At 41.8% G+C, this 25263-nt stretch overlaps 2 protein-coding genes across 2 annotated transcripts; one reads left to right on the forward strand and one right to left on the reverse strand.

Annotated features, from left to right (window-relative positions):
• Positions 1–20934: 20934 nt before the first annotated feature.
• Positions 20935–22302, reverse strand: LOC110881100. The gene has a single exon (XM_022129468.1). The coding sequence runs from the start codon at positions 22300–22302 to the stop codon at positions 20935–20937; it is 1368 nt and encodes a 455-aa protein (XP_021985160.1).
• Positions 22303–22386: 84 nt separating this feature from the next.
• LOC110881101 lies at positions 22387–23034 on the forward strand. The gene has a single exon (XM_022129469.1). It carries the CDS (start codon positions 22387–22389, stop codon positions 23032–23034), a length of 648 nt encoding a protein of 215 aa, XP_021985161.1.
• Positions 23035–25263: the final 2229 nt, after the last annotated feature.

The raw sequence follows: 25263 nt of genomic DNA on the forward strand, positions 1-25263 counted from the left end.
AGCTGCCAACCCAAGGATCTGCACTTGCGCGTTCCACCAAGTCAACGCGATCCCTTCCAAAGTACCAGTGGCATACTTGACCCTGCGAGCCTCAGGGCATTCACACATCTCGAACACAGACTCGAGCTTTTCAAACCAGTGGAGGAGTCCAACCGCTCCTTCAGTGCCGCTGAACGTGCTAGGGCGACAATCCATGAAATTCTTGAAAGTGCAGACAGGCTGCTGCGCGTGTTGACCTATTGTGTATGAATAGGACAAAGTTAAATACGAGAATTAATGTAGGATCTAAAGATCCTAGTGTGTGTCTAATCTGCAGGGTATACTACCTGCTTGAGCAGCTGCAAGTGCCGCAGCAACTTGAGCTTGAACGAGAGCCTCTAGCTGGGCTTGAGTCATGTTAATACGTCCGGCCATTGATCTTCACATCAAAAGCAACATAGGTGAGAGAGGTTCGCGAATAGTGCCATGACAGAAGAGTGTAAGCACATAGGTGTTCTTAAGCAATAACAAGTAGTGAGCAAAGTAACGTAAGCATACTACGAGCAAAGTTCTATGCAATTCTAGCATGTAGGCAATAAACATAAACCTTATTACCTAGAATGTTGAGTCTTGCACGTGGAGCGAAGCGTCGTTGTGGATCGTTGAGAGCACTGTTCTGGTTATAGTCTGGTTTTAATAAAAAAAATGTTTTCCCATATTAAAACCAAGTTCTCTATAACCAATGGCTCTGATACCAATCTGTCACACCCCCAAAATCCACGTGCGGGGTATTACCGTGTCACACCCCCAAAATCCACCTGCGGAGTATCACCGCTTGGGAGCGTGACTGACCAGGATCAAGCCACCAATCATATTGAACATGTAATTAACATTAAGTAAAATAAATGTAAACCATCCATCCAATACGATAGGTGTTCAAAACATAACCATAGTTTCAAAGCGTAGCGGAAGCATAGTAAATAATCCAACAATAGTTAATAGTTTTAAATGTCATAATAGTTCAACGTAGAAACCACGATCCTTGTCCACAACGACCCGCTTCTCCAGTGCAAGCTCCAAGTACCTAACGATCTGCAAGGCATGTAACAGAATGATCAACAAACTAGTTGAGCGAGTTCACAGTAAGTAAGTGCGTAACAGTAAGTAACGGGTGGCTCTACTGGGCCAATAGTAAGTTATACAGGTGGGGGCTTCCCATGTTATGTGACCACTAGACTATTCGTATCAACTACTCGTATCATCCCTGTTCTTCATCCGAGAACAGTAGCGCGTATGGGGTGTACGTAGGTTTTACGTACGTATCCTTCATAACCGAGGATAGAAGTAAGTAATGCGTACACGTAGGTTTTACGTGCGTGCCTGACATCCGAGGCAGTAATTGGCATATGACCACGTAGGTGTTATCCTAACCTACGGAACCGAGGATAGAAGTAAGTAATGCGTACACGTAGGTTTTACGTGCGTGCCTGACATCCGAGGCAGTAATTGGCATATGACCACGTAGGTGTTATCCTAACCTACGGAACCGTCCTGACATCCGAGGACCATGGTAGGTGATAGTCTAGGAAAAGCATATATACGTTCTTAGTCAATGGTAACCTTTATCCCATTCCCACGACCCGGGAATCCCATGCCTTAGTAGGAGTGTGAACTCACCTTGGTTTGCTCGGTATGCTAGGTTATGCACTCACAAGTAATTAATCAAGTCCTATTGTATGCACGTATAACAAATCAGTTCATGTTCGCAATGATACGCATGTAATCTAATGTCACATAGTGCTTGATAGCCAATATCATGCATCAATCAGGCATCACATAACAGTTAACCCATTCATACAATTCATGTAATTCATATGGACTTTTACAGGATCGTGCATCTCTCAAAAACTCAGACAAGTATGGGGGGGGGGCTCCCCTGTTCAAAACTCGGGTGGTACATGTAATCATCATACAATAAACTCAGACTATCATGATACACACACAAACTCGGACCCTTGATACATTCATTAAGTTCGGCCCAATGCCATTATATTAAACTCGGCCCATTACCTCTAACAAACTCGGTCCAATCTAAGATTAATAACCTCGGACCACTACATCTAACAAACATCTAACAAACTCGGTACAATATCTATTTAACAAACTCGGATAACCTCAATTCATTAAACTCGGACCATGTTGATTTCATCAAACTCGGACCAAGCAAATATCATTAAGTTCGGACCAACATAGGTAACATTAAACTCGGACCATCCCCATAACACTAAACTCGGACCAAAAATCCCAAATAAAGTCGGACAAGGTGATCCAATTATGTTCGGTCCAAGGTGATGTTCATTTAAACTCGGTCCATTGATAACACATTAAACTCGGACCAAAACAAGTCCATTAAACTCGGACATGGGAAATGAATTATACTCGGACAACATTTACAGATTATACTCGGACCAATCATTTAAGGATTATACTCGGACCATATGTTAGACATTAAACTCAGACTATCAAGTCGTGAATAAACTCAGACAACAATATTACTTAAACTCAGACAAATAATCAAACTCAGACTAATCAATCATGCGTGAATTTCAAGTTGCACAGAATCAATATGATCAGAACAGTTACGCTTTTGCTTATCACACGAACATGAAACCCTAAATTCATACTTTTGTACAGTGCAATGATCAATTACCAATCTATCATTCAACCTATCTTGCTTCTAAATCATCAATCAATGATTCCACAACAACACAATCATTTTCATGAATCAGAAACAATCAATCATGCAGAGATTATCATATGAGAAACTAGGGTTTTGACACCAATCAATCAATCAACAACTTAACATCACACAATGATTAAACAATTACCTTGATTCGATCCTAGATGAATTTGCAATCAACCTTGATGCAAAGGACTTGTGATTCCAAGAAAGATAAGAAGATGGTTGTAGAGGGGATTAGAGAGGTGAAAGTACGTGTTTTTGGTTTCTTGCAAATGATTAGAGAATGATTAGGGAAGGGGATTAGGGTTATTAGTTGTTAAAGCTTCACTATCCACCCTAAGCACCCTTAAGTAATATTTATTACAGTTTCAACACCACATTCCATTATTTGCCAAATCTTTCACAAGTTACACATAACCATGCACAACCACAAAACTCTATATTATAACAAAACATATACCGTTTCATAGCAAACCAATTGTGCAAGCAACCAATCTAAACAATCAATAAACGTGCAATAAATGCGAAATAGAATCTTGGAAATTCGAGTTGTCACATTATCCCCAACTTAAAAGAAATTTCGTCCCGAAATTTGGTACGCACTCACTGAGGAAGCTAGGTAAGTTACATCGTTCACTGGTTTTCCTGGGGTGTCACATCATCCCCCCGTTGATTTGGAATTTCGTCCCGAAATTCAGTAGTAGTAGCTTCAGCCTCAGTAGTGGATGCATTGGTTTCGAATAACTGGGGGTACTTTTCTTTCATTTTGTCTTCGCGTTCCCAGGTGTACTCTGGGCCACGTTGGGAGTTCCAACGAACTCGAACAAGAGGGATTCTCTTGTGTTTGAGGACCTTAACATCCCGGTCCGTGATTTCAACTGGTTCCTCGACGAACTGCAACCGCTCGTCGATAGTGAGTTCCTTAAAAGGAATGATGAGAGTTTCATCTGATAAGCACTTCTTTAAGTTCGACACATGAAAGACGTTGTGAACTGCTCCGAGTTCAGCTGGTAAGTTCAACTTGTAGGCTACTTTGCCAATCTTTTCTAAGATTTCGAATGGTCCGACGTACCGCGGATTCAGTTTGCCCCTTTTGCCAAAACGTACCACACCCTTCCAGGGTGAGACTTTCAATAATACCCGGTCCCCGACCTGAAATTCCAAAGGCTTTCTACGCTTGTCCGCGTAGGCTTTCTGACGGTCGCGTGCTGCCGCCATGCGTTGTCGTATCTGTGCTATCTTTTCTGTGGCGTCCACTACAATCTCTGGACCCGTAATTTGACTATCCCCCACCTCTGCCCAACAGAGAGGTGACCGGCATTTACGTCCGTACAATGCCTCGAATGGAGCGGCTTGAATGCTGGTATGGTAACTGTTATTGTACGAAAACTCCACCAATGGGAGGTGTTTTTCCCAGCCGTTGCCGAAATCGATAACGCATGCCCTAAGCATGTCTTCAAGTGTTTGAATCGTTCGCTCAGACTGCCCATCCGTCTGAGGATGATATGCTGTGCTCATGTCTAATCGTGAGCCGAAAGATTTATGCATTGCTTGCCATAGCTCTGACGTGAATCGTGCATCGCGATCCGAAATAATAGAGGTGGGCACTCCGTGCCTCGAAACAACTTCTTTAAGATAGACGTCTGCGAGAGTGGAGAACTTGTCCGTTTCCTTAATCGGCAGGAAGTGTGCAGACTTGGTGAGTCGATCAACTATGACCCATATTGTATCGTTCCCACGCTGAGATCTAGGTAAGCCTGTAACAAAATCCATGGAAATTTCTTCCCATTTCCATTGAGGTATCTTAGGTTGTTGCAGTAGACCTGCGGGTTTCTGATATTCAACCTTGACTCTCGCACAGGTCAAGCACTTGCCAACATAGGTGGCGATGTGGGCCTTCATACCAGGCCACCAATATGTAGTGCTGATGTCGTGGTACATTTTATCCGACCCTGGATGTACCGAATAGCGAGACTTGTGAGCTTTATCCATTACAAGTTCGCGTAGACCGCCATAAAGTGGGACCCAAATACGCCCCGTTACATAGTAGGCGCCGTCTGCCTTCTGTTCCATTTGTTGTCGTGAGCCGCGTAAGGCTTCAGCCTTGACGTTTTCGGGCTTCAGTGCTTCTGTCTGAGCAGCTCGTATCTTTGCAGGAAGGCTAGACTGAATCGTAAGCTGTAGCGCTCGCACGCGCCGAGGTAAAGTGTCCTTTCGACTGAGGGCATCAGCCACAACATTGGCTTTGCCTGGATGGTACTTGATGGCGCATTCGTAGTCGTTAAGTAACTCGACCCATCGTCGTTGACGCATGTTCAAATCCTTCTGCTTAAGGATATGCTCGAGACTCCTGTGATCGGTGTAAATCGTGCACCTGGTACCGTACAGGTAGTGTCGCCATATCTTAAGCGCGAAAACAACAGCTCCCAGCTCTAAATCGTGCGTCGTGTAGTTCCGTTCATGAACCTTGAGTTGACGAGAGGCGTAGGCAATAACTTTATCCCGCTGCATCAATACACAACCAAGCCCCTGTATCGATGCGTCACAATAAACCACGAAGTCATCCGTGCCCTCGGGCAGTGAGAGGATAGGTGCGCTGCATAGTCTGTCCTTCAGGTACTGAAAAGCCGTTTCTTGTGTATTACCCCAACGATAGGTAACACCTTTCTGTGTCAACATAGTAAGCGACTGTGCGATCTTGGAGAAGTCTTTGATGAATCGCCTGTAATACCCCGCCAAACCCATGAATTGGCGTATTTCTGTCGGTGTACGCGGTGCTGGCCAATCCCTGATCGAATCTACCTTGGATGGATCGACATGAATCCCATCCTTGTTCACCACATGGCCTAAGAAGTGGACTTCACGAAGCCAGAAGTCGCATTTTGAAAACTTTGCGTACAGTTGCTCTTTTCGAAGAAGTTCCAAGATAAGGCGTAAGTGCTGCTCGCGCTCCTCCTGACTCTTGGAGTAGATCAGAATGTCGTCGATGGAGACAATGACGAACTTGCCAAAATAGGGTTTGCACACCCTGTTCATAAAGTCCATAAATATGGCAGGTGCGCTCAATAATATCAAAACGTCCATCATACCAAACATAAAATATAATAGGTAAAATAATTCATAAAACCCAACACGATTAATGTTCAAACCAAACTTTGTTTGAGTAGCGTAAACATAATAATGAAAATCCAAGATAAGTTATAAGTTCAATTAGCGTTCATTGCGTCTCCTCCTCCTAACATGAAAACTCGACCTCTTGCCTCGTTGCCATGGTTGTTGTTGTTTCCCCCGTTGTTGTTGTTGTTCCCGTTGCCCTGGTTATTGTTGTGGTTCTGATTCTGGTTTAACTGAGGGCAATCGCGTTTGTAATGACCTTCTGCCCCACACTGGAAACATCCCCGGTTTCCACGCTGTGGTTGCTGCTGCTGGTTCTGTGGAGCTGGCGGTGGGAGTTGCTGGTTCTGATTTGCTGGCCGAGAGCTTCTACAATCCTTAGCCTCATGACCCATCTTGAGGCATCTTTGACATTGCTCCCTGCGACATCTTCCGCTGTGGTGTCTGTTGCACTTATTGCATAGTGGGTGAATTCCCCGATATCCACCCTGCCCCTGACTGCCATATGATTGCTGAGTCGAGTTCTGGTAGTCATTTGTCTTGCGCTGCTGAGACTGAACAGTAACCGATCCCTTGCTGGAATCCCCCTCCCATTTCCTCTTGTTGTCACTGGGAGTAGCAGAAGTAGTAGCTAGAGTAGTAGTAGCAGTAGTGGTAGCACTGATGCGTTTTGGCAGCTTGTTCTGATCAACTGCCTGATTGGTGAGTCGGTGGGCGAGACGCTGGATTTCCTGGATGTTGTCGAGGTTAGCCGAGGTAACGTGGCTCTGTATTTCTGGTGCCAAACCTTTGAGATACAACTCAATACGCTTGTATGGAGGGTCCACCATAGTTGGACACAGCACGGCCAGCTCATTTGACCGTTTAGTATACGCTTCAATCTCTGATCCAACCATTTTCAGATTATACAGCTCGTCTTCCAGTTTGTGAATATCTTCACGCGTACAATACTCTCTCTTGATAAGTTCCTTAAAATCGTTCCAGGGTGTGGCGTTAGCAGCTGCCAACCCCAGAATTTGCACCTGCGCGTTCCACCAGGTTAGCGCTATTCCTTCCAAAGTGCCAGTGGCGTACTTGACCTTGCGAGCCTCAGGGCACTCGCACATTTCGAATACTGACTCTAGCTTTTCAAACCAGTGGAGGAGTCCAACTGCTCCCTCCGTGCCACTGAACGTGTTAGGACGACAATCCATGAAATTCTTGAAGGTGCACACAGGTTGTTGCTGAGCGGGTTGACCTGCTTGAGCGGCTGCAACTGCCGCAGCAACGAGAGCCTCTAGCTGGGCTTTTTTTTTTTTTTTTTTTGGGTAAAGGGTTACCCCGGTGAATCTATTAAAAAATGCAACCGCAAATAAGTACAAGTAGTGAGGATGTGTTCCACACTAGTTCATATACAGGACATGCCCCATATATGTAGAACAAATAAAAACCAAAAACCTATGACACCCCATTACCTAGTCTACTATACATCATGACACGACATCTAGTAGACAAAATAATGCAAAACACACAAACAAAAATCAACCACCATCATCAAATATAAAGAAGCCGCAAAACAGCAACCCCTTCAGACGAAAAGCAGACAGCCTATCCATTAAATAACTTGGAAGAAGAGGTGCTTGCCCCTGCTTTCGAAGAGGAAGAGGAAATATGAATACCCGAAGTCATAAATTTACTCGTTTCATTGTAGATTTCCTCCACCACTTCCTCATCCGATTCCTCCCTGTCACTTGACCGATTCTTCTCCACTCGACCCACAGAAGTACCTCCCTGATTACCATTATCGTCCTTTAAAATATCAAACGGGTTAGACGTTGAAACCGGATTCTGAACCGGACTCTTTGATGACGCTTTCGGTTTAGGGTTGACAACTGGCCTGTAAACTACCTTTGGCTTCTGGTTTTTCATATGAAGCCCTTGATTATTCGGTTTCTTCTTTTTGGCACCAACCACCTGAAAATCATCCTTATCCTTCTTCTCAGTACCCCCATTCGAGTTTTCATGCGGGTTCTGAGGACACGAATGATCCTCATGACCGAAGACACAACAAGAAGAACATCTTAACGGCTCCCAATCATACTCAATTTTAACCTCCACCTTCGAGTGACTAAGACCATCCAAGGAAGGAATTGCTACCGTAACACTCTTCTTTAACTCAACTCCTGCCTGGACCTCAATAAGAGCTCTAGCATAGCTGCTTCTTCCCCAAGATTCCGCACACATTGTAGCCGTATACGAATCTAACATTATAGGTACCCCAATCTTAGAAGCAAGTAAACTGAGCCCATCCTCAGTAAATGCCGCTAACGGCACATCATGCATCTTGACCCAAACTGGAATCGCTTTTAAATCCTCTTTTACCAACTTGATAGAGGCTGACCATTCTTTCAAAATAATTGGAACGTTTCTAATCATCCACGGCCCATCCTCTAACATTTGATCCATCCCTTCTTTCGTTGTGAACTTAAAAAAGAAGAACCCATGAGCATTCATCATAATTCTTGACAATCCATACTTAGCCCAATTGTTCTTTGCAAAGAAATCAACAACAGGAAAAGCCAGCCGTTTACCCAGAAAATAACCATACAAGGTATTCGCATACCTGTCAGAGACTTGTTTAACTGAAGATAGAGGAATAACAACATCAGCTCCATCAACAGCTTCATTCGATTCCAGTACCCTAAAGTTCACCTTCGCTTTCTCTTTGGTATCCTTCACAATATTTGCAAATGAAAGCTGTACCGGAGAGCCAGAACCTGTTTGTTTTTGTTTATCAGCCGCAAAAAAGGATGTAGGATCTGTACTACCGGACGATTTTTCCACACCTTGATCGACCATCGACTTTAGTTTCTCCAAACCTGACCATGGCGTGTATCCCTTACCCGGGGAATCCCAGAAATTCGCTTCCAGATTTCCTAGTCGGATAGGAGCCGAAACCTTCTGGTCACTTTGTGTTGCACTTGTTACACCACTCTTTGGGTTCCCATCAGCATCAAGAAAACGTGCAGCAATTTCAGCAAACGACAATGACGGCTTCCCATTATCCTGTTGCTTACCACCCGAGCCGGTTAGATCATCCATCCCCAAAAATAAATTCGTACACTATCAACCGCTAATCAAATGTAGTGCAGATTGATTAAAAAATATGTATGTCGGCTTTGTATGGCAGCTTGAATTAAACAAAAGATTGTTGATAATAGAAACCCTAGCAGCCGTAAGTCACCTCGGTCAATGGAACGAAGAATCAGTCAAATAGAATTAATGGTTCCTCGTAAAACACAAATTGCCTTGACTAAATGAAACCCTAGCAGCCGAAATCAACAACCTCGAATAAGGGAACAAGAAACAGACAATGAAATTAATATAACCTCGTAAAGATCTGTCTTTGTCAGCCCCACTTGGAACGGAACCCTAGTCAAAGTTGAAGAAAAAACTGCCGCTAACTTCAAGAAGAGAACGGATCCCCAAGTACACAAAACCCTGATCTAATAATATTTGATTGTTTAGCACCTATGAAACCGTAGAATCTGATTCATAAACACTAACCGAAGATCAAATTGAGACCAGGATTGAAAATTTTCCTAGGGTTTCTTGTCGCCGATTTCGCCCCTCACTGCTTAGTTAAAACCTAATTACGTTTCACCAAGGAATATTTTGGTTGCTTTTGGCGGATCGCTTTCTACTAGGTTGGATCGGATGTCAACCTGTGGAGGCACCCTCTAGCTGGGCTTGAGTCATGTTAATTCGTGCGGCCATTGATCTTCACATCAAAGGCAACATAAGTGAGAAAGGTTCGCGAATAGTGCGATGACAGAAGAGTGTAAGCACATAAGTATTCTCAAGCAGTAACAGATAGCAAGCAATAGTAGGGTAAGCATACTACGAGCAAAGTTCTAAGCAGTTCTAGCAAGCAGGTAATAAACATAAACCTTATTACCTAGGATGTCGAGTCTTGCACGTGGAGCGAAGCGTCGTTGTGGATCGTTGAGAGCACTGTTCTGGTTATAGTCTGGTTTTAATAAAAACGTTTTCCCATATTAAAACCAAGTTCTCTATAACCAATGGCTCTGATACCAATCTGTCACACCCCCAAAATCCACCTGCGGAGTATCACCGCTTGGGAGCGTGACTGACCAGGATCAAGCCACCAATCATATTGAACATGTAATTAATATTAAGTAAAATAAATGTAAACCATCCATCCAATACGATAGGTGTTCAAAACATAACCATAGTTTCAAAGCGTAGCGGAAGCATAGTAAATAATCCAACAATAGTTAATAGTTTTAAATGTCATAATAGTTCAACGTAGAAACCACGATCCTTGTCCACAACGACCCGCTTCTCCAGTGCAAGCTCCAAGTACCTAACGATCTGCAAGGCATGTAACAGAATGATCAACAAACTAGTTGAGCGAGTTCACAGTAAGTAAGTGCGTAACAGTAAGTAACGGGTGGCTCTACTGGGCCAATAGTAAGTTATACAGGTGGGGGCTTCCCATGTTATGTGACCACTAGACTATTCGTATCAACTACTCGTATCATCCCTGTTCTTCATCCGAGAACAGTAGCGCGTATGGGGTGTACGTAGGTTTTACGTACGTATCCTTCATAACCGAGGATAGAAGTAAGTAATGCGTACACGTAGGTTTTACGTGCGTGCCTGACATCCGAGGCAGTAATTGGCATATGACCACGTAGGTGTTATCCTAACCTACGGAACCGAGGATAGAAGTAAGTAATGCGTACACGTAGGTTTTACGTGCGTGCCTGACATCCGAGGCAGTAATTGGCATATGACCACGTAGGTGTTATCCTAACCTACGGAACCGTCCTGACATCCGAGGACCATGGTAGGTGATAGTCTAGGAAAAGCATATATACGTTCTTAGTCAATGGTAACCTTTATCCCATTCCCACGACCCGGGAATCCCATGCCTTAGTAGGAGTGTGAACTCACCTTGGTTTGCTCGGTATGCTAGGTTATGCACTCACAAGTAATTAATCAAGTCCTATTGTATGCACGTATAACAAATCAGTTCATGTTCGCAATGATACGCATGTAATCTAATGTCACATAGTGCTTGATAGCCAATATCATGCATCAATCAGGCATCACATAACAGTTAACCCATTCATACAATTCATGTAATTCATATGGACTTTTACAGGATCGTGCATCTCTCAAAAACTCAGACAAGTATGGGGGGGGGGGGCTCCCCTGTTCAAAACTCGGGTGGTACATGTAATCATCATACAATAAACTCAGACTATCATGATACACACACAAACTCGGACCCTTGATACATTCATTAAGTTCGGCCCAATGCCATTATATTAAACTCGGCCCATTACCTCTAACAAACTCGGTCCAATCTAAGATTAATAACCTCGGACCACTACATCTAACAAACATCTAACAAACTCGGTACAATATCTATTTAACAAACTCGGATAACCTCAATTCATTAAACTCGGACCATGTTGATTTCATCAAACTCGGACCAAGCAAATATCATTAAGTTCGGACCAACATAGGTAACATTAAACTCGGACCATCCCCATAACACTAAACTCGGACCAAAAATCCCAAATAAAGTCGGACAAGGTGATCCAATTATGTTCGGTCCAAGGTGATGTTCATTTAAACTCGGTCCATTGATAACACATTAAACTCGGACCAAAACAAGTCCATTAAACTCGGACATGGGAAATGAATTATACTCGGACAACATTTACAGATTATACTCGGACCAATCATTTAAGGATTATACTCGGACCATATGTTAGACATTAAACTCAGACTATCAAGTCGTGAATAAACTCAGACAACAATATTACTTAAACTCAGACAAATAATCAAACTCAGACTAATCAATCATGCGTGAATTTCAAGTTGCACAGAATCAATATGATCAGAACAGTTACGCTTTTGCTTATCACACGAACATGAAACCCTAAATTCATACTTTTGTACAGTGCAATGATCAATTACCAATCTATCATTCAACCTATCTTGCTTCTAAATCATCAATCAATGATTCCACAACAACACAATCATTTTCATGAATCAGAAACAATCAATCATGCAGAGATTATCATATGAGAAACTAGGGTTTTGACACCAATCAATCAATCAACAACTTAACATCACACAATGATTAAACAATTACCTTGATTCGATCCTAGATGAATTTGCAATCAACCTTGATGCAAAGGACTTGTGATTCCAAGAAAGATAAGAAGATGGTTGTAGAGGGGATTAGAGAGGTGAAAGTACGTGTTTTTGGTTTCTTGCAAATGATTAGAGAATGATTAGGGAAGGGGATTAGGGTTATTAGTTGTTAAAGCTTCACTATCCACCCTAAGCACCCTTAAGTAATATTTATTACAGTTTCAACACCACATTCCATTATTTGCCAAATCTTTCACAAGTTACACATAACCATGCACAACCACAAAACTCTATATTATAACAAAACATATACCGTTTCATAGCAAACCAATTGTGCAAGCAACCAATCTAAACAATCAATAAACGTGCAATAAATGCGAAATAGAATCTTGGAAATTCGAGTTGTCACATTATCCCCAACTTAAAAGAAATTTCGTCCCGAAATTTGGTACGCACTCACTGAGGAAGCTAGGTAAGTTACATCGTTCACTGGTTTTCCTGGGGTGTCACATCATCCCCCCGTTGATTTGGAATTTCGTCCCGAAATTCAGTAGTAGTAGCTTCAGCCTCAGTAGTGGATGCATTGGTTTCGAATAACTGGGGGTACTTTTCTTTCATTTTGTCTTCGCGTTCCCAGGTGTACTCTGGGCCACGTTGGGAGTTCCAACGAACTCGAACAAGAGGGATTCTCTTGTGTTTGAGGACCTTAACATCCCGGTCCGTGATTTCAACTGGTTCCTCGACGAACTGCAACCGCTCGTCGATAGTGAGTTCCTTAAAAGGAATGATGAGAGTTTCATCTGATAAGCACTTCTTTAAGTTCGACACATGAAAGACGTTGTGAACTGCTCCGAGTTCAGCTGGTAAGTTCAACTTGTAGGCTACTTTGCCAATCTATTGTTACAAAAGAAACTCGGTCATGATGCATAATATCAAACTCGGATCCAGCATAATGTTATAAAAGCTCAGACTTTTATCATCCACAAACTCAGACAATCAATCATGCACAAAACTCAGACAACTAGAATTAAGGTTACGAAACTCTGACAGTAATACTACGTGAGTTCCAATATAGAATCAAAAGAATCAAATCAGTTACATTTCTCTTGGTTTCTAACCCTAATATCAAACACAGTGACGGCAGGATCATAATCAATCCACTCATGATCAATAATAATCAACCTATAATCATTACAGGAACCATCTATTGATCATACAACTAATCATTATCATCAATAATTCAGAATCAAATCAAAATCACAGCCTATCACATGAAGAACTAGGGTTTTATCATCAATCAATCAATCACAATTAACATCAAACAATGATCAAACGATTACCTTGATTGATTCTAGATGGACTCGAAGATCAACTTGTTGCGAAAGGCTTGTGAATCCAAGAATGATGAAAAGATGGTTGTGGAGAGAATTAGAGAATGTGAGGGTACGTGTTTTGGTTCTTGTGATGATTAGGGAATGATTAGTGAAAGAGATTAGGGTTAAGTATGGTTTAATTCTTACTAATTACTCTATACACCCTGCACTACTTTATTTTACACAATTACACCATCTCATAACAATTCCACAATTTCGCCACCAAATTCACATATTTGACAAGTCTTTCACAATTAACACATAACCATGCATAATCACACAATACACTACATTGTATCAAAACGTTATATTGAATTAAACAACTAAACAACACATGAACGTGCAATAAATGCGAAATAAGAATCTTGGAAATTCGAGTTGTCACATTATCCCCAACTTAAAAGAAATTTCGTCCCGAAATTTGGTACGCACTCACTGAGGAAGCTAGGTAAGCTGTACTGTTCACTGGTTTTCCTGGGGTGTCACAGAAGCCCTGTCCGATTGTCTCCACGAACTTGTAATTTGATATATAATCAATACAGGAGACGTTAAAGTGTGAAATCAAGCTTTACAAAGACTAATTCAATGAATTCCGCCTCTGGATTAGTCTAAGTGCTCTTCTGAACGACTCATCGGGTCAGCAAACGATCCTACACTACTTGCTACTTTCATGCTTTCCGGTTTTCACATCATATACTGCTATGTTCGATAGTACATATATAGTACATGATTTCATTGTGTTGATACTATGTATGCCCATTGTGTGCATACTTAGTACATTGCTTTACATCACATTTCATGCTACGTACGCCCATTGTGTGCATACGTAGTACATTGTTTCACATTGCATATCTATTGCATATGCTCATCCAGCATATGAACACAATATACTACATTTTGAACCGTTGTACTCTACAATACATTTCATGCTACGTACGCCCATTGTGTGCATACGTAGTACATTGTTTCACATTGCATATCTGTTGCATATGCTCATCCAGCATATGAACACAGTATACTACATTTTCAACCGTTGTACTCTACAATACATTTCATGCTACGTACGCCCATTGTGTGCATACGTAGTACATTGTTTCACATTGCATTTCTGTTGCAAATGCTCATCCAACATATGAACACATTACACTACATTTTGAACCATTGTAACCATTTGACTATGTGAACCGTCTTACCCCTTTGATTTCATGAACCGTCTGTAACCATTGAACCGTGTAAACCAGTTGTATCCGTTGACATGGATTACATTTGACAATAGACATTTGACTATACATGAACATTTCTACCGTTGTTAAACATTTCATCTTGATGGTTTGGTTTGAGCAAGTGATTTAAGTAACGAGGCATGTGTAATATGATACAAGCATGGTGGATACGCCGCTGGTACTTCCTATATATAAGTGTTTGTATGGTATAACATATCGTAGCGTTATTTGAATCGTTTCAATTTGAGACATAGAACATTTTATACAAATAACACGCTTTTCACAAGACATTGATTTACAAACAACAAATCTTATACAAACTCTTTTTACATGGTTATTCAGTTAACCATGCATTGTCCTCTTATTATACATATCATTTGATCTTACCGTTTTTCAAATGATTTACAAGACAAAGCAAAATACGAGGTTCATGACTAAACATTTTCTCAAACTCAAGTCATGAATTCCGTTTTCACAAAACCAATGTATCTCACAGGCATTTTTATGCTGACGTACCTATTTTCACATGTGTTTTCAGGAGATGATGCATAGGACTTATCAAGACATACTTAGGCGGACCTGTGCCTTAGTGACTTAAAACGAGACAAGAACTAGATAATTTATGTTATGTACACTTTGATTCTTGTTTAGACAATGTAAACTTTCATGTTGGAGTTATAAAACGAAACTTCATTTGCCATGGATTTGAAACAATTGATTCTGTTACAACACTCCCCGACGTTTCCGCCACGTTTTATATGTTCTACGTGGTCGGGGTGTGACAGAAAAGATGGTATCAGAGCCAATGGTTATAGGGAATTAGGTTATTAGTAATGCTTTGACCTAGTCTATAACCTTCCTAGGAACCTAAAGCGAGTTTACTTGCGTTTAGTCACAAAACAATACCGTCACCTACCCTTAGGCGACGACCACAACAAGAACATAAATTTCAAAACCGCCTTGAAAACTAATCATCTGTTCTAGTATGATTGATTACTAGGTTTTGAACCCTCTATTGTAAGATTTTGAACCCTTTGTTATAAGGTTTTGAACCCCTTTGAATTTTCAAAACTCTCGTCAAAAGTTTTGGGTCCTAAATAGTGTGAACACGTGCGAACTGGAAGAGTGAATGCCTGTACCCTGGGTTTTCTGTCTAAGGTTAGAGTGTTCGTACAAATCCACATAATCGGACCAGTCACTCTTACCTGGGAACTCTTGGGGTGAGTGTTCACTTATAGGTGAGCATGTCTTCGCGATACACTATGAGGATCTATTTGCTTTGATTCAGCCTTGGTGTTGTTTGTTTGCTTCATGATTCAAATAAATGACCATCAACCGTGATTATAGTCGGTGATTGTAACATCCTATTCTTACCCAATACCATTTTATTTGTTTCCTTTCATGTTTTCCTCTTTTAGAATGCCTCCTCGACGCGAACACCAGATAGCAGCTGCCAAGCTGGCAGAAATTATTGCGCAGCAGATGGCTGCTCAATTCCCAAATCTCTTTGCTCAATGGAACCAAGCCAACAACAACAATGGTACATGCAATTTCAAGAACTTTAACTCGGCCAAACCACTCAAGTTTAGTGGTTCTGAGGGAGCAACTGGGCTTCTTCAATGGTTCGAGAGCATCGAGAATACCTTTCGCCACGTGCAGTGTCCGGAAAATCGCAAGGTCGAGTTTTCTTCGAGTGTGTTTCAGAAGAGGGCTCTTACATGGTGGAACGGGGTAATGAGAGACCGTGGTGCAGATGTTGCTCTAGCACAAACATGGGCTGAACTGAGAGCTCTTATGATGAGAGAGTTTTGTCCTCGTCATGAACAACGAGCGTTGGAGAAGGAGTTTGATGATTTGAAACAAGATAGTGGCGAACACAGGGCATATACTGATAGGTTTGAGGAGTTGAGTCTACTTTGCCCGACTATGGTCGCCCCACTGGACAAGGCTATCGAAAGGTACATCGACGGCCTGCCTGACTCGGTACAAGACATTGTCACTGGTAGCAACCCTACCACACTCCGTCAGGCCATTGAGCTATCTGCAACCTTGACTGAATCGCAGATCAGAAAGCATAAACTTTTTCGAAAGGGTGACAAGAAGCCAATCGAGGAATCAAAGACCATGGATGAACAGACTGAATCCTCTAAGAAGTCAAAGAAGCAAAAGGCTTCTCAGAACTTCGCCGTGGTCGCTCACAATGGTCAAGCCGTCCCCAACCAACCAGCTCAACCCCCTGCTAGAAAACCATACAATGGAACTGCACCCTTGTGCAACCAATGTAGCCTCCATCATCACGCCAATGTACAATGCCGCAAATGCCAAACTTGTGGACTTATAGGCCACACAGCAAGAGTCTGCCCAGCTGCAGCTATGCCAAACCAAGCTGGCAACAATCCTGCTCAAGGTCATTTTCTACCAGGCTCTTGTTTTTTTTTTTTTTTTTTTTTGGGTAAAGGGATTTACCCCGGTGAATATTTTATAAATAACCAATAAAAGAACAGGATGCGTCCAGAACTAGACGCACACTACTAGCCAAGGCATACCCTGACTAGACCAAACAAAAAACAAAGACCCGAAATAATAAACAAACACGACCAAAAGAACAACCCGAACAACACACAACCACAAACTAAACGTAACAAACAAAGAACATCCTCCTTAGCCCGGGTCCTCCGTTAAGTTCTTCTTTGAAATCTGCCATCGGTCCATAATCTTCATGTGATCCGGATGTTTCATAATTCTGAAACCCATTATCTTCAACCTAACCGAGTTAAGAATGACTTGCGAAAGGATATCCGGTGACCGCTGTAGTCTCGAAAAAAGCCTGTTATTTCGTTCTTGCCAAATGTAATAGGTAGCCGCCCCAACCAGAATCTTGCATACAACACCGCCAAGATGTCTTGTGTTAGCACTATTCACCAACCAGCCCATAACGGAATCCCAAGTATTATTGACATTCCCCATATCAACCCAATCTCTAACTGTCTTCCAAACCTCAGATGCATAGGCACATTGAAAGAAAAGATGATCCCTAGAATCTCGATCATAAGCGCATAACGGACAACACATGAGTGCAAGATTAGTAGCACTACCCGCTTCCCCAATGGACATCCTGTCCTGCGTCTTCAGTTTATTTCGAATGACAAGCCAAACATGAAACGAGTGTCTAGGGATACACTGGCTAAACCACACCGCATCAACCCAAGCGACTTTATCATTCCTCACCCGAAGAGAGTCCCAAGCTTGGGAAGAGTGGAAATGTTGAAGATTACCACCATGATCCTTCCAGTATGATCGATCAGCCGTATCATCCACTAACATGGGAAGTGGAATATTAATTAGAACCGGGAAAAGATCATACCACGCCACAGGCCATTTCCACTGACCGTTCAAATCAATTAAATCCGCAACTGTCGAGCCCAGGTTGAACCCTGCATTAGCAATGCGTCTAGGCGATATAAAGGAACGGAGCGGGCTACAAGCATTCCAATTATCACTCCATGCGTTCGTTTGACGACCGCTCTTAATAGACTTCCAAACATAAGGCCGAATCTGATTACGAATAGCAAGGATTTTTCTCCAACCCCAACTCGGGTTAGCGGAACATTTAACCTCCCAAAAACTAGAACCTTTAAGCTTGTAAGAATGAATCCATGAAACCCACAAAGAGCGCCGATTATTTAAAATACTCCAAACATGGCTAGAAATCAGGGATTTGTTAACCTCTATAATACTCCGAATACCCAAACCACCCTCCGACTTAGGCAGGCAAACATCTTTCCAAGCCACTTTAGAACGAACCGGACCCCGAGCGCCACCATTCCAAAGAAACCGACGCATACATTTTTCAAGATCTTTCACTATTCTGACCGGAAGCATGAAAACGGAGGCCCAGTAAGAATACATCGCAGAAATAACCGAATTAATCAACTGGAGCCTACCCGCAAACGAAAGCGACTTAGACATCCAGTTATCAATCCTCCTATGAACTCTTTCCACCAGAATTCTACAATCACTGTAAGCAAGTCTTGAAGAAACCAAAGGAACTCCAAGATAACGAACCGGGAGGGAGCCCTCCTGAAACGGCATTAGCCGCAAAATTTGCTCCTTTGTAAGGGGCGGAACATTGCAGAAAAAAATTGTACTTTTAGGGGCACTTGGAACCAAACCCGATATCTTTGTAAACCTGTTGAGAGCATCCCGTAAAAGCTTAACCGAGAGGACGTCTGCATGAGCAAAGATAAATAAATCATCGGCAAAAGAAACATTAACAATCTTTTGTTTGGCACATTGCGGATGAAACTTAAACCCCGAACCAATTTTCGAAGCACGCTGAAGCAGGAGAGAAAGAACTTCCATGACCAATGTGAACAAGTAAGGAGACAAAGGATCGCCCTGTCTAAGACCTCTCTTGCCACTAAAGTAATCATGCAGCTCACCATTGATACTCAAAGAATAGGAAACTGTAGACACACATTTCATAATCCACATGACCATTTTCCTATGAAATCCGAAACCCTCCAAGATATCTTTAAGAAAAGACCAATTGACCGTGTCATAAGCCTTTTGGATATCAATCTTCAAGGCACATCTAGCCGGGCCTCTATCAAGATGGTAGTTATGCATAAGCTCCTGCGTTAGAAGAATGTTATCGGTAATTTTTCGGCCAGGGATAAAAGCTGACTGATTAATGCTAACTAAACCATCCAAGCTCCCTTTAATTCTATCCGTAATGATCTTGCTAATGCATTTAAAGAGGACATTACAACAGGATATCGGCCTATAATCAAGAACCGAATTAGGAGAATCCTTTTTAGGGATTAAGGCGATAATAGTGTGATTAATCTGCTTCAACATTTGGCCATTCTCAAAAAAATCCAGAACTGCATTCATCACTTGATCTCCTACTACATCCCACGAGTGTTTAAAGAAGGCCGATGTATACCCATCCGGACCTGGCGCTTTGTTCTCACCAATACCAAATATAGCTTTTTTAACCTCATCTCGGGTAACCGGCCGCACCATATGATTAGCCGAGAGAGCATTCAAAGTGTTAGCACATAAATCTCCAAAATCAAAATCCTCCACCTGGTAATCCATACCCAAGAAATTCGTATAGTGAGTAAGAAAAGCCGTAGAAACTTGATCACCCTCGAACTGGTTCCCATGCGCATCCATAATACTAGAAATTTTATTCCTAGCATTTCTGCTTTGCACACATTTATGAAAGAATCTCGTGTTTGCATCCCCCGCACACAACCATTCAACCTTGGCTTTCTGTTTAAGGAAGCACTCCTCATCATAAGCAGCCGATTGAAACTCAAGAAGACATGAGGCAAGCTCGTCCCGAAGAGGCAAATCCAAGGGATTTGCATCCACTTGGATTTGAACATTATCGAGTTTCACCCGCAACTCATCCACCCTTTTATGCAAGTTACCTTGCTGAAAAAGGATTTTACGAAAAAGAGGCTTCAAGTTTCTCATCTTTTTTACAACCGCAAACATGGAATGGCCTTGGATCTCCTTAGCCCACTCCGATGAAACAACCTGCCTGAACTCAGCTTTAGAAACGATAAAATTCGGAAATTTAAATGGCTTCGGTTTTGACTTAATCGTTGAGGAAAACTTGAATATGCACGGTGAGTGATCCGACAAGCGAGGCGGCTTGAACAAGGCATAACCATTCGGACATAAATCCAGAAACTTTAGATTATCCATGACCCTATCCAGCTTCTTCATAACACCAATACCCTCTCTCGGTTTTTGGTTCCACGTATAGTGGATGCCATGACTAGGAACGTCTAACAATTCAGTCTCCTTAATACATTCAAAAAACTCCCGCATGCCAATCGAATGGTTCGAGGGACCGGATAAACAATCTTCCATATTGAGAGCAACATTAAAATCCCCCATGACAATCCATGGCTTATCACGAGCCAAAGCATTAAAGTTGCAAAGATCCTCCCAAAGAGCACGACGGTCGTGGTATCTGTTTTCAGCATAAACAAAGGAACAGAAAAAAATTCTATTGTCAGCTTTTATCAGAACTTGAGTATGCATCACCTGGTCAGTCTGCGAGATCACCATAATATCAACAACATCAGAATCCCACCCAAGAATAATTCTAGTACCTCTGGAACATAACCCCCCATTCGATGTCCAATTCCAGCCGCCAAACACTTTGTTACAAATAACAGAAAGCTTATTAATATGGATGTGCGATTCTAACACTGCACAAATATTCAGTTTGTTTTCAGCAATGAGAACCCGAACCTCAGCTTGTTTAAGGGGCCGGTTCAAGCCCCTAATATTCCAAACAGCAACACTATCCATGTAAACCCTTAAAACCGGGAGTGCTTGCCCCCTCAGCATTGCTTCCAAGCGACGTGTTGCTCATAAATTTCGACATTTCCGTTGGCACAACCTCAACGACTTCGTCCTCATAGTCCTCATATGGACTACTAGGACCAACCACTTTTGGCTCCGAAGACTTCACATTACCAGGAGGGATATCCGCACCCCCCTCCGATTTAGACAAAACTTCAAATGGGTTATTAGTCACTACATTGGCCTTCACACTAGAATCCGGTTTGTCATCCTTTGTGCCTGAAGTGCTCGCACCCGAGTTTCCTATTTTCGGCCTGTACACAAAGTTTGCCCTCTGTTTCTTTTGTAAAACACGTTTTCTAGCCACTTTCCTCTCATCAGTTACGAAACCCTCATCATCAATAACAACCTGCTTAGCTTTTGGAACTACATTCTTAGGACAGGATTGATCACTATGACCAAAAACACAACAAGTCGAGCATCTCTGAGGTTTCCATTCGTATTCGACCTTCACCTTATGAGTAACATACCCATCCTCTACAAGCTTAGGGATAGCAACCGTAATATATTCTTTTAAATCATTATCCGCACTAATCTCAATTAATGCACGAGCAAAACTACTTCTCCCCCAATTATCAACACACATATCAGCCGTATAACCATCCAACCGTTTAGGGGTGCCCAACTTAGACGCTAATAAACTTAGCCCATCATCCGTGTAAATAGCAATAGGAACATTATGGAGTTTCACCCAAATCGGAACTGACTTAATGCATTCTTTTTTGAGACTGACCGAAGGCGACCAAACATTCAAGAAGAGAGGAATTTTCCTAATTAACCACGGCCCTCCTTCAAGCACTTTCATCATCCCCTCCTTAGAATCAAACTTGAAAAAGAAGAACCCTTCAACATTCATCATGATCTTAGCAAACCCATGTTTAGCCCAAACGTTTTTTGCATAGTATTCCACAACAGGAAACGGTAACCGATTGCCCAAGAAATATCCATACAATACATTATCAAACTTATCCTGAACCTTTTGGATTACCTCACGAGGAATAAGAATATCTGCATCCTTAACCGTCTCTGTAGCGTCAAGTTTTCTGAAGTTAACCTCTCTTTTCAGCGGCTTTTGCATTTTAACCTTATCAGCATACGAAAGAATGGAAGCATCATTGACCACTGTATTAATGCTAGGAGTACTTTGACTATCCACGTTAGCAGCCGAAGGTCCACCTCCATAATCCCACGAGCTAGGTAAATCCACCGGTTTTGATATTTCAAACAACCCATCTATAACAGAAACATTATTCGTAGAGAAACAGATGCTGATTTTAGGTTGGAGAATTCGGTGGCCGATGTGCATTCGAATGGGGGCTGGAGTTGGCCTATAGCGTGGAGGGATTTGTTCCCTGTTCTGATTCAGATTGATCAAGTAATTTTGGATCCGATGAAAAATGATAGGCTTTTATGGAAGGATGGGAATGATCTTAATGGGTTTTCGACGTCTGGGGCTTGGCATTCGTTGCGCTATAGGGAACCGGATGTTGATTGGTGCAAAATTGTGTGGTTCGCTCAGTGTATTCCGAGGCACGCATTCATGATGTGGCTGATTATGAAACGTAAGCTCCTTACACAGGATAAAATTCTGCAATGGGATTTGTCTAGAAGGAAAAACATGAATATGATGTGTTGCTTATTGTGTTTTGAGAACTTTGATTCCCACCCACACTTGTTCTTTGAATGCAAATATTCTTCACAGGTGTGGACGCTAATCCGGGATAGGGGGGGTATGAACTCGGTCAGCCCGAAATGGTCAGAAGTTGTTCACTGGCTTAGTGCTCGTAGTCATCAGAAGCGGGCGGATATTTATGTGGCTAAGCTCCTCGTTGCGGCTACTGCTTATAACATTTGGCAAGAGAGGAATGCTCGGTTGTTTAAAAATCAACTCAGACCTCCTGAGACGGTTAGTGATGTTATTATCAAAACAGTGCGATACAAGTTGATGGGAGCTAAGTTGAAGGATACCGTGAGGGTGCGAAAGATTCTTGAAGAATGGGAGATCTATGCGGATGACAAAGGCGACGATGGAGGCTGATTAGTGTGTTTGGTTATTTGTATCTAGATATTGTAGTCTAGTGGTCGTTTCCTTTTCTTGGTTGTTTTGTTTTGGTTTGGTTTTGGTTTGACTTTCATGGGGTGTGTCTCATGATTGAACTAGTGTAGACTCTCTACACTACTTGTGCTTTTTTGGTTGTGAATATATAGAATCACCGGGGTAACCCTTTACCCAAAAAAAAAAAAAAAAAAACATTATTCGTAGAGAACATACCACGACGCGGCAACATTGGGTTACCTTCAATGTTAGTCACTCTCAAACCAATCCCACGTACCGGCGGTGTCTTATCATCAATCCCCGGAGACTGATGAGTCGGAGGTTTCAACCCTCCACTCTCATCCGCCATGCATGCAAAGGAAACCCTACGTAGCCGATAAAGAAACCAAACTAGTCAAGAAACCCTAATCGGCGAAAATAAGGAAACAATCACAATCCCTAATCAGCCGATCAAAAGACCAGAACCAAACTAGTCAAGAAACCTCAATCGGCCAAAATAAGTTAACAATGACAAAACCCTAATCAGCCGATCGAAATACAAGAAGACCGAAAGAATCAGAATCCGCAGACAAGAACAAAAACCCGAACTCCCTAAAACCCTAGAACAAATCCTCAACGCTTGGTCGATTAATCCAGTGTCATCAATCTAGCTAAATTAAACTCAGTTAACCGCAATCAATGGCAACCGGATTAATAGATTAGGGTATCAGAATATGTATCAAGAGCGGCGATTGTAAAAAGACAAACGAAAAACCCTAAATCTTAATTGATCCCTAATGCTAACGAGTTCGTTATGGATTCCTGCAAGGAACAAGATCCAATCACAGACTGTTATACATATGATCACAAGAAAGAAGAAGGGAAATCAAGAAGAAACTCGATCACCAAAATCGCCCAAGGGAGAGAGAGAAACACGGCCAAGACCATTCCAGGCTCTTGTTTCAACTGTGGCGAGATGGGTCATTTCCGAAGAAATTGCCCAAAGCTTGCTAATGCAAATCCAGCACAGGGATAAGCATCTGACTGACTAGAAGACAACATCGTTTAGAAATAATCACGTCTTATGTATTATTTTCTTTTGTTGTCAAGGTCCAAGAAACCGTTGTTATCGTTGTTCATAAATAAATCTTTTATTTGCATTGCAATGTATTTTTGTGGTTGCATGTATAAACGACATATCCCTTACAATACCGACAATCAAGGGACCGTATTCCTTAAAGAACAAACTACCCCCAAAATTCTCCCATTCTATAATCGCTTGCGTCTTCTACAAAATTCCTAAGTACCCGTTTATTCTAAGGAAACGAAGTACAAAAGCGCAAGTTACAACACAAGACGAATACCCAAAGTACCACTATAAATCCTTAATAGGGTACCTAAGGACTTCCCGTAAGTCTTTAATTATTGTATACCTTAATTCGAATGTGGTGATTCCTTGTAATCAAAAATCGAATTTTGGGAGATCTTTCTATCTTCTCAGATAGATCCCAGTGAACATTGAGACCCGTCGATTGGTTTCCATATCCGTATTCAATCAATAACAAGTTAATAACAAATTATAATCAAGTTAAACAATTATGTGACTTTGTGCTTATGTGTTCCCTTATGTGTTGTTGTGAGATCCAAATTATGTTATCCAAATCCTCGTAGAATCTTACATATCCTTGTACAAGAGATTCATAGTAGGATACCCAAAGGTATTACTTAAAATCCTCAATGGACTTCTATGTTATAGTTAAGTGCTTTGGATTATAAAGTACTACTTCATAATTAGACCCCTTGAGTGGTCTAGCTAAACAGATTGATCCAAAAATCTGGCTAGGAAAATCATGTGATGAAATAGCTGAAAGGACTCCTTGGTGGCCTAACTAAGAAGATCCCCTGTCGATCTAATTAAAAAGGAACCGATGGAAGTCTAGTCACCCTCATCACAAGTTTGATATCCTTCCCCAAAACCTTACAAAACAAACTGTGCGGACTGTGCAAGGGATTACGTAATTATGGATGCATACATAATTATGGAATTTAGTGCACAGAAATCACAGCAAGTTCTGTCATGTGTCTAGAGTTAACCCTATTCATTTCCAACTCTGATGAAGCAACCGTTGAAAATGACTCCGTTAGTTCATTTTCGTTTCTGACGATTTACCCATTGGGGAAATGAATATCCGTTGTGTAATCCTTCATTTCCAACTCTGATGAAGCAACCGT

This window comes from Helianthus annuus, chromosome 7, assembly GCF_002127325.2.
Source record: "Helianthus annuus cultivar XRQ/B chromosome 7, HanXRQr2.0-SUNRISE, whole genome shotgun sequence".
Classification (NCBI taxonomy): domain Eukaryota; kingdom Viridiplantae; phylum Streptophyta; class Magnoliopsida; order Asterales; family Asteraceae; genus Helianthus; species Helianthus annuus.

Excerpts from the sequence above, each read along its gene's own strand:
- LOC110881101 (XM_022129469.1), top strand. The coding sequence starts at position 22,387 with ATGAAAAATGATAGGCTTTTATGGAAGGATGGGAATGATCTTAATGGG.
- LOC110881100 (XM_022129468.1), bottom strand. The coding sequence starts at position 22,302 with ATGCACATCGGCCACCGAATTCTCCAACCTAAAATCAGCATCTGTTTC.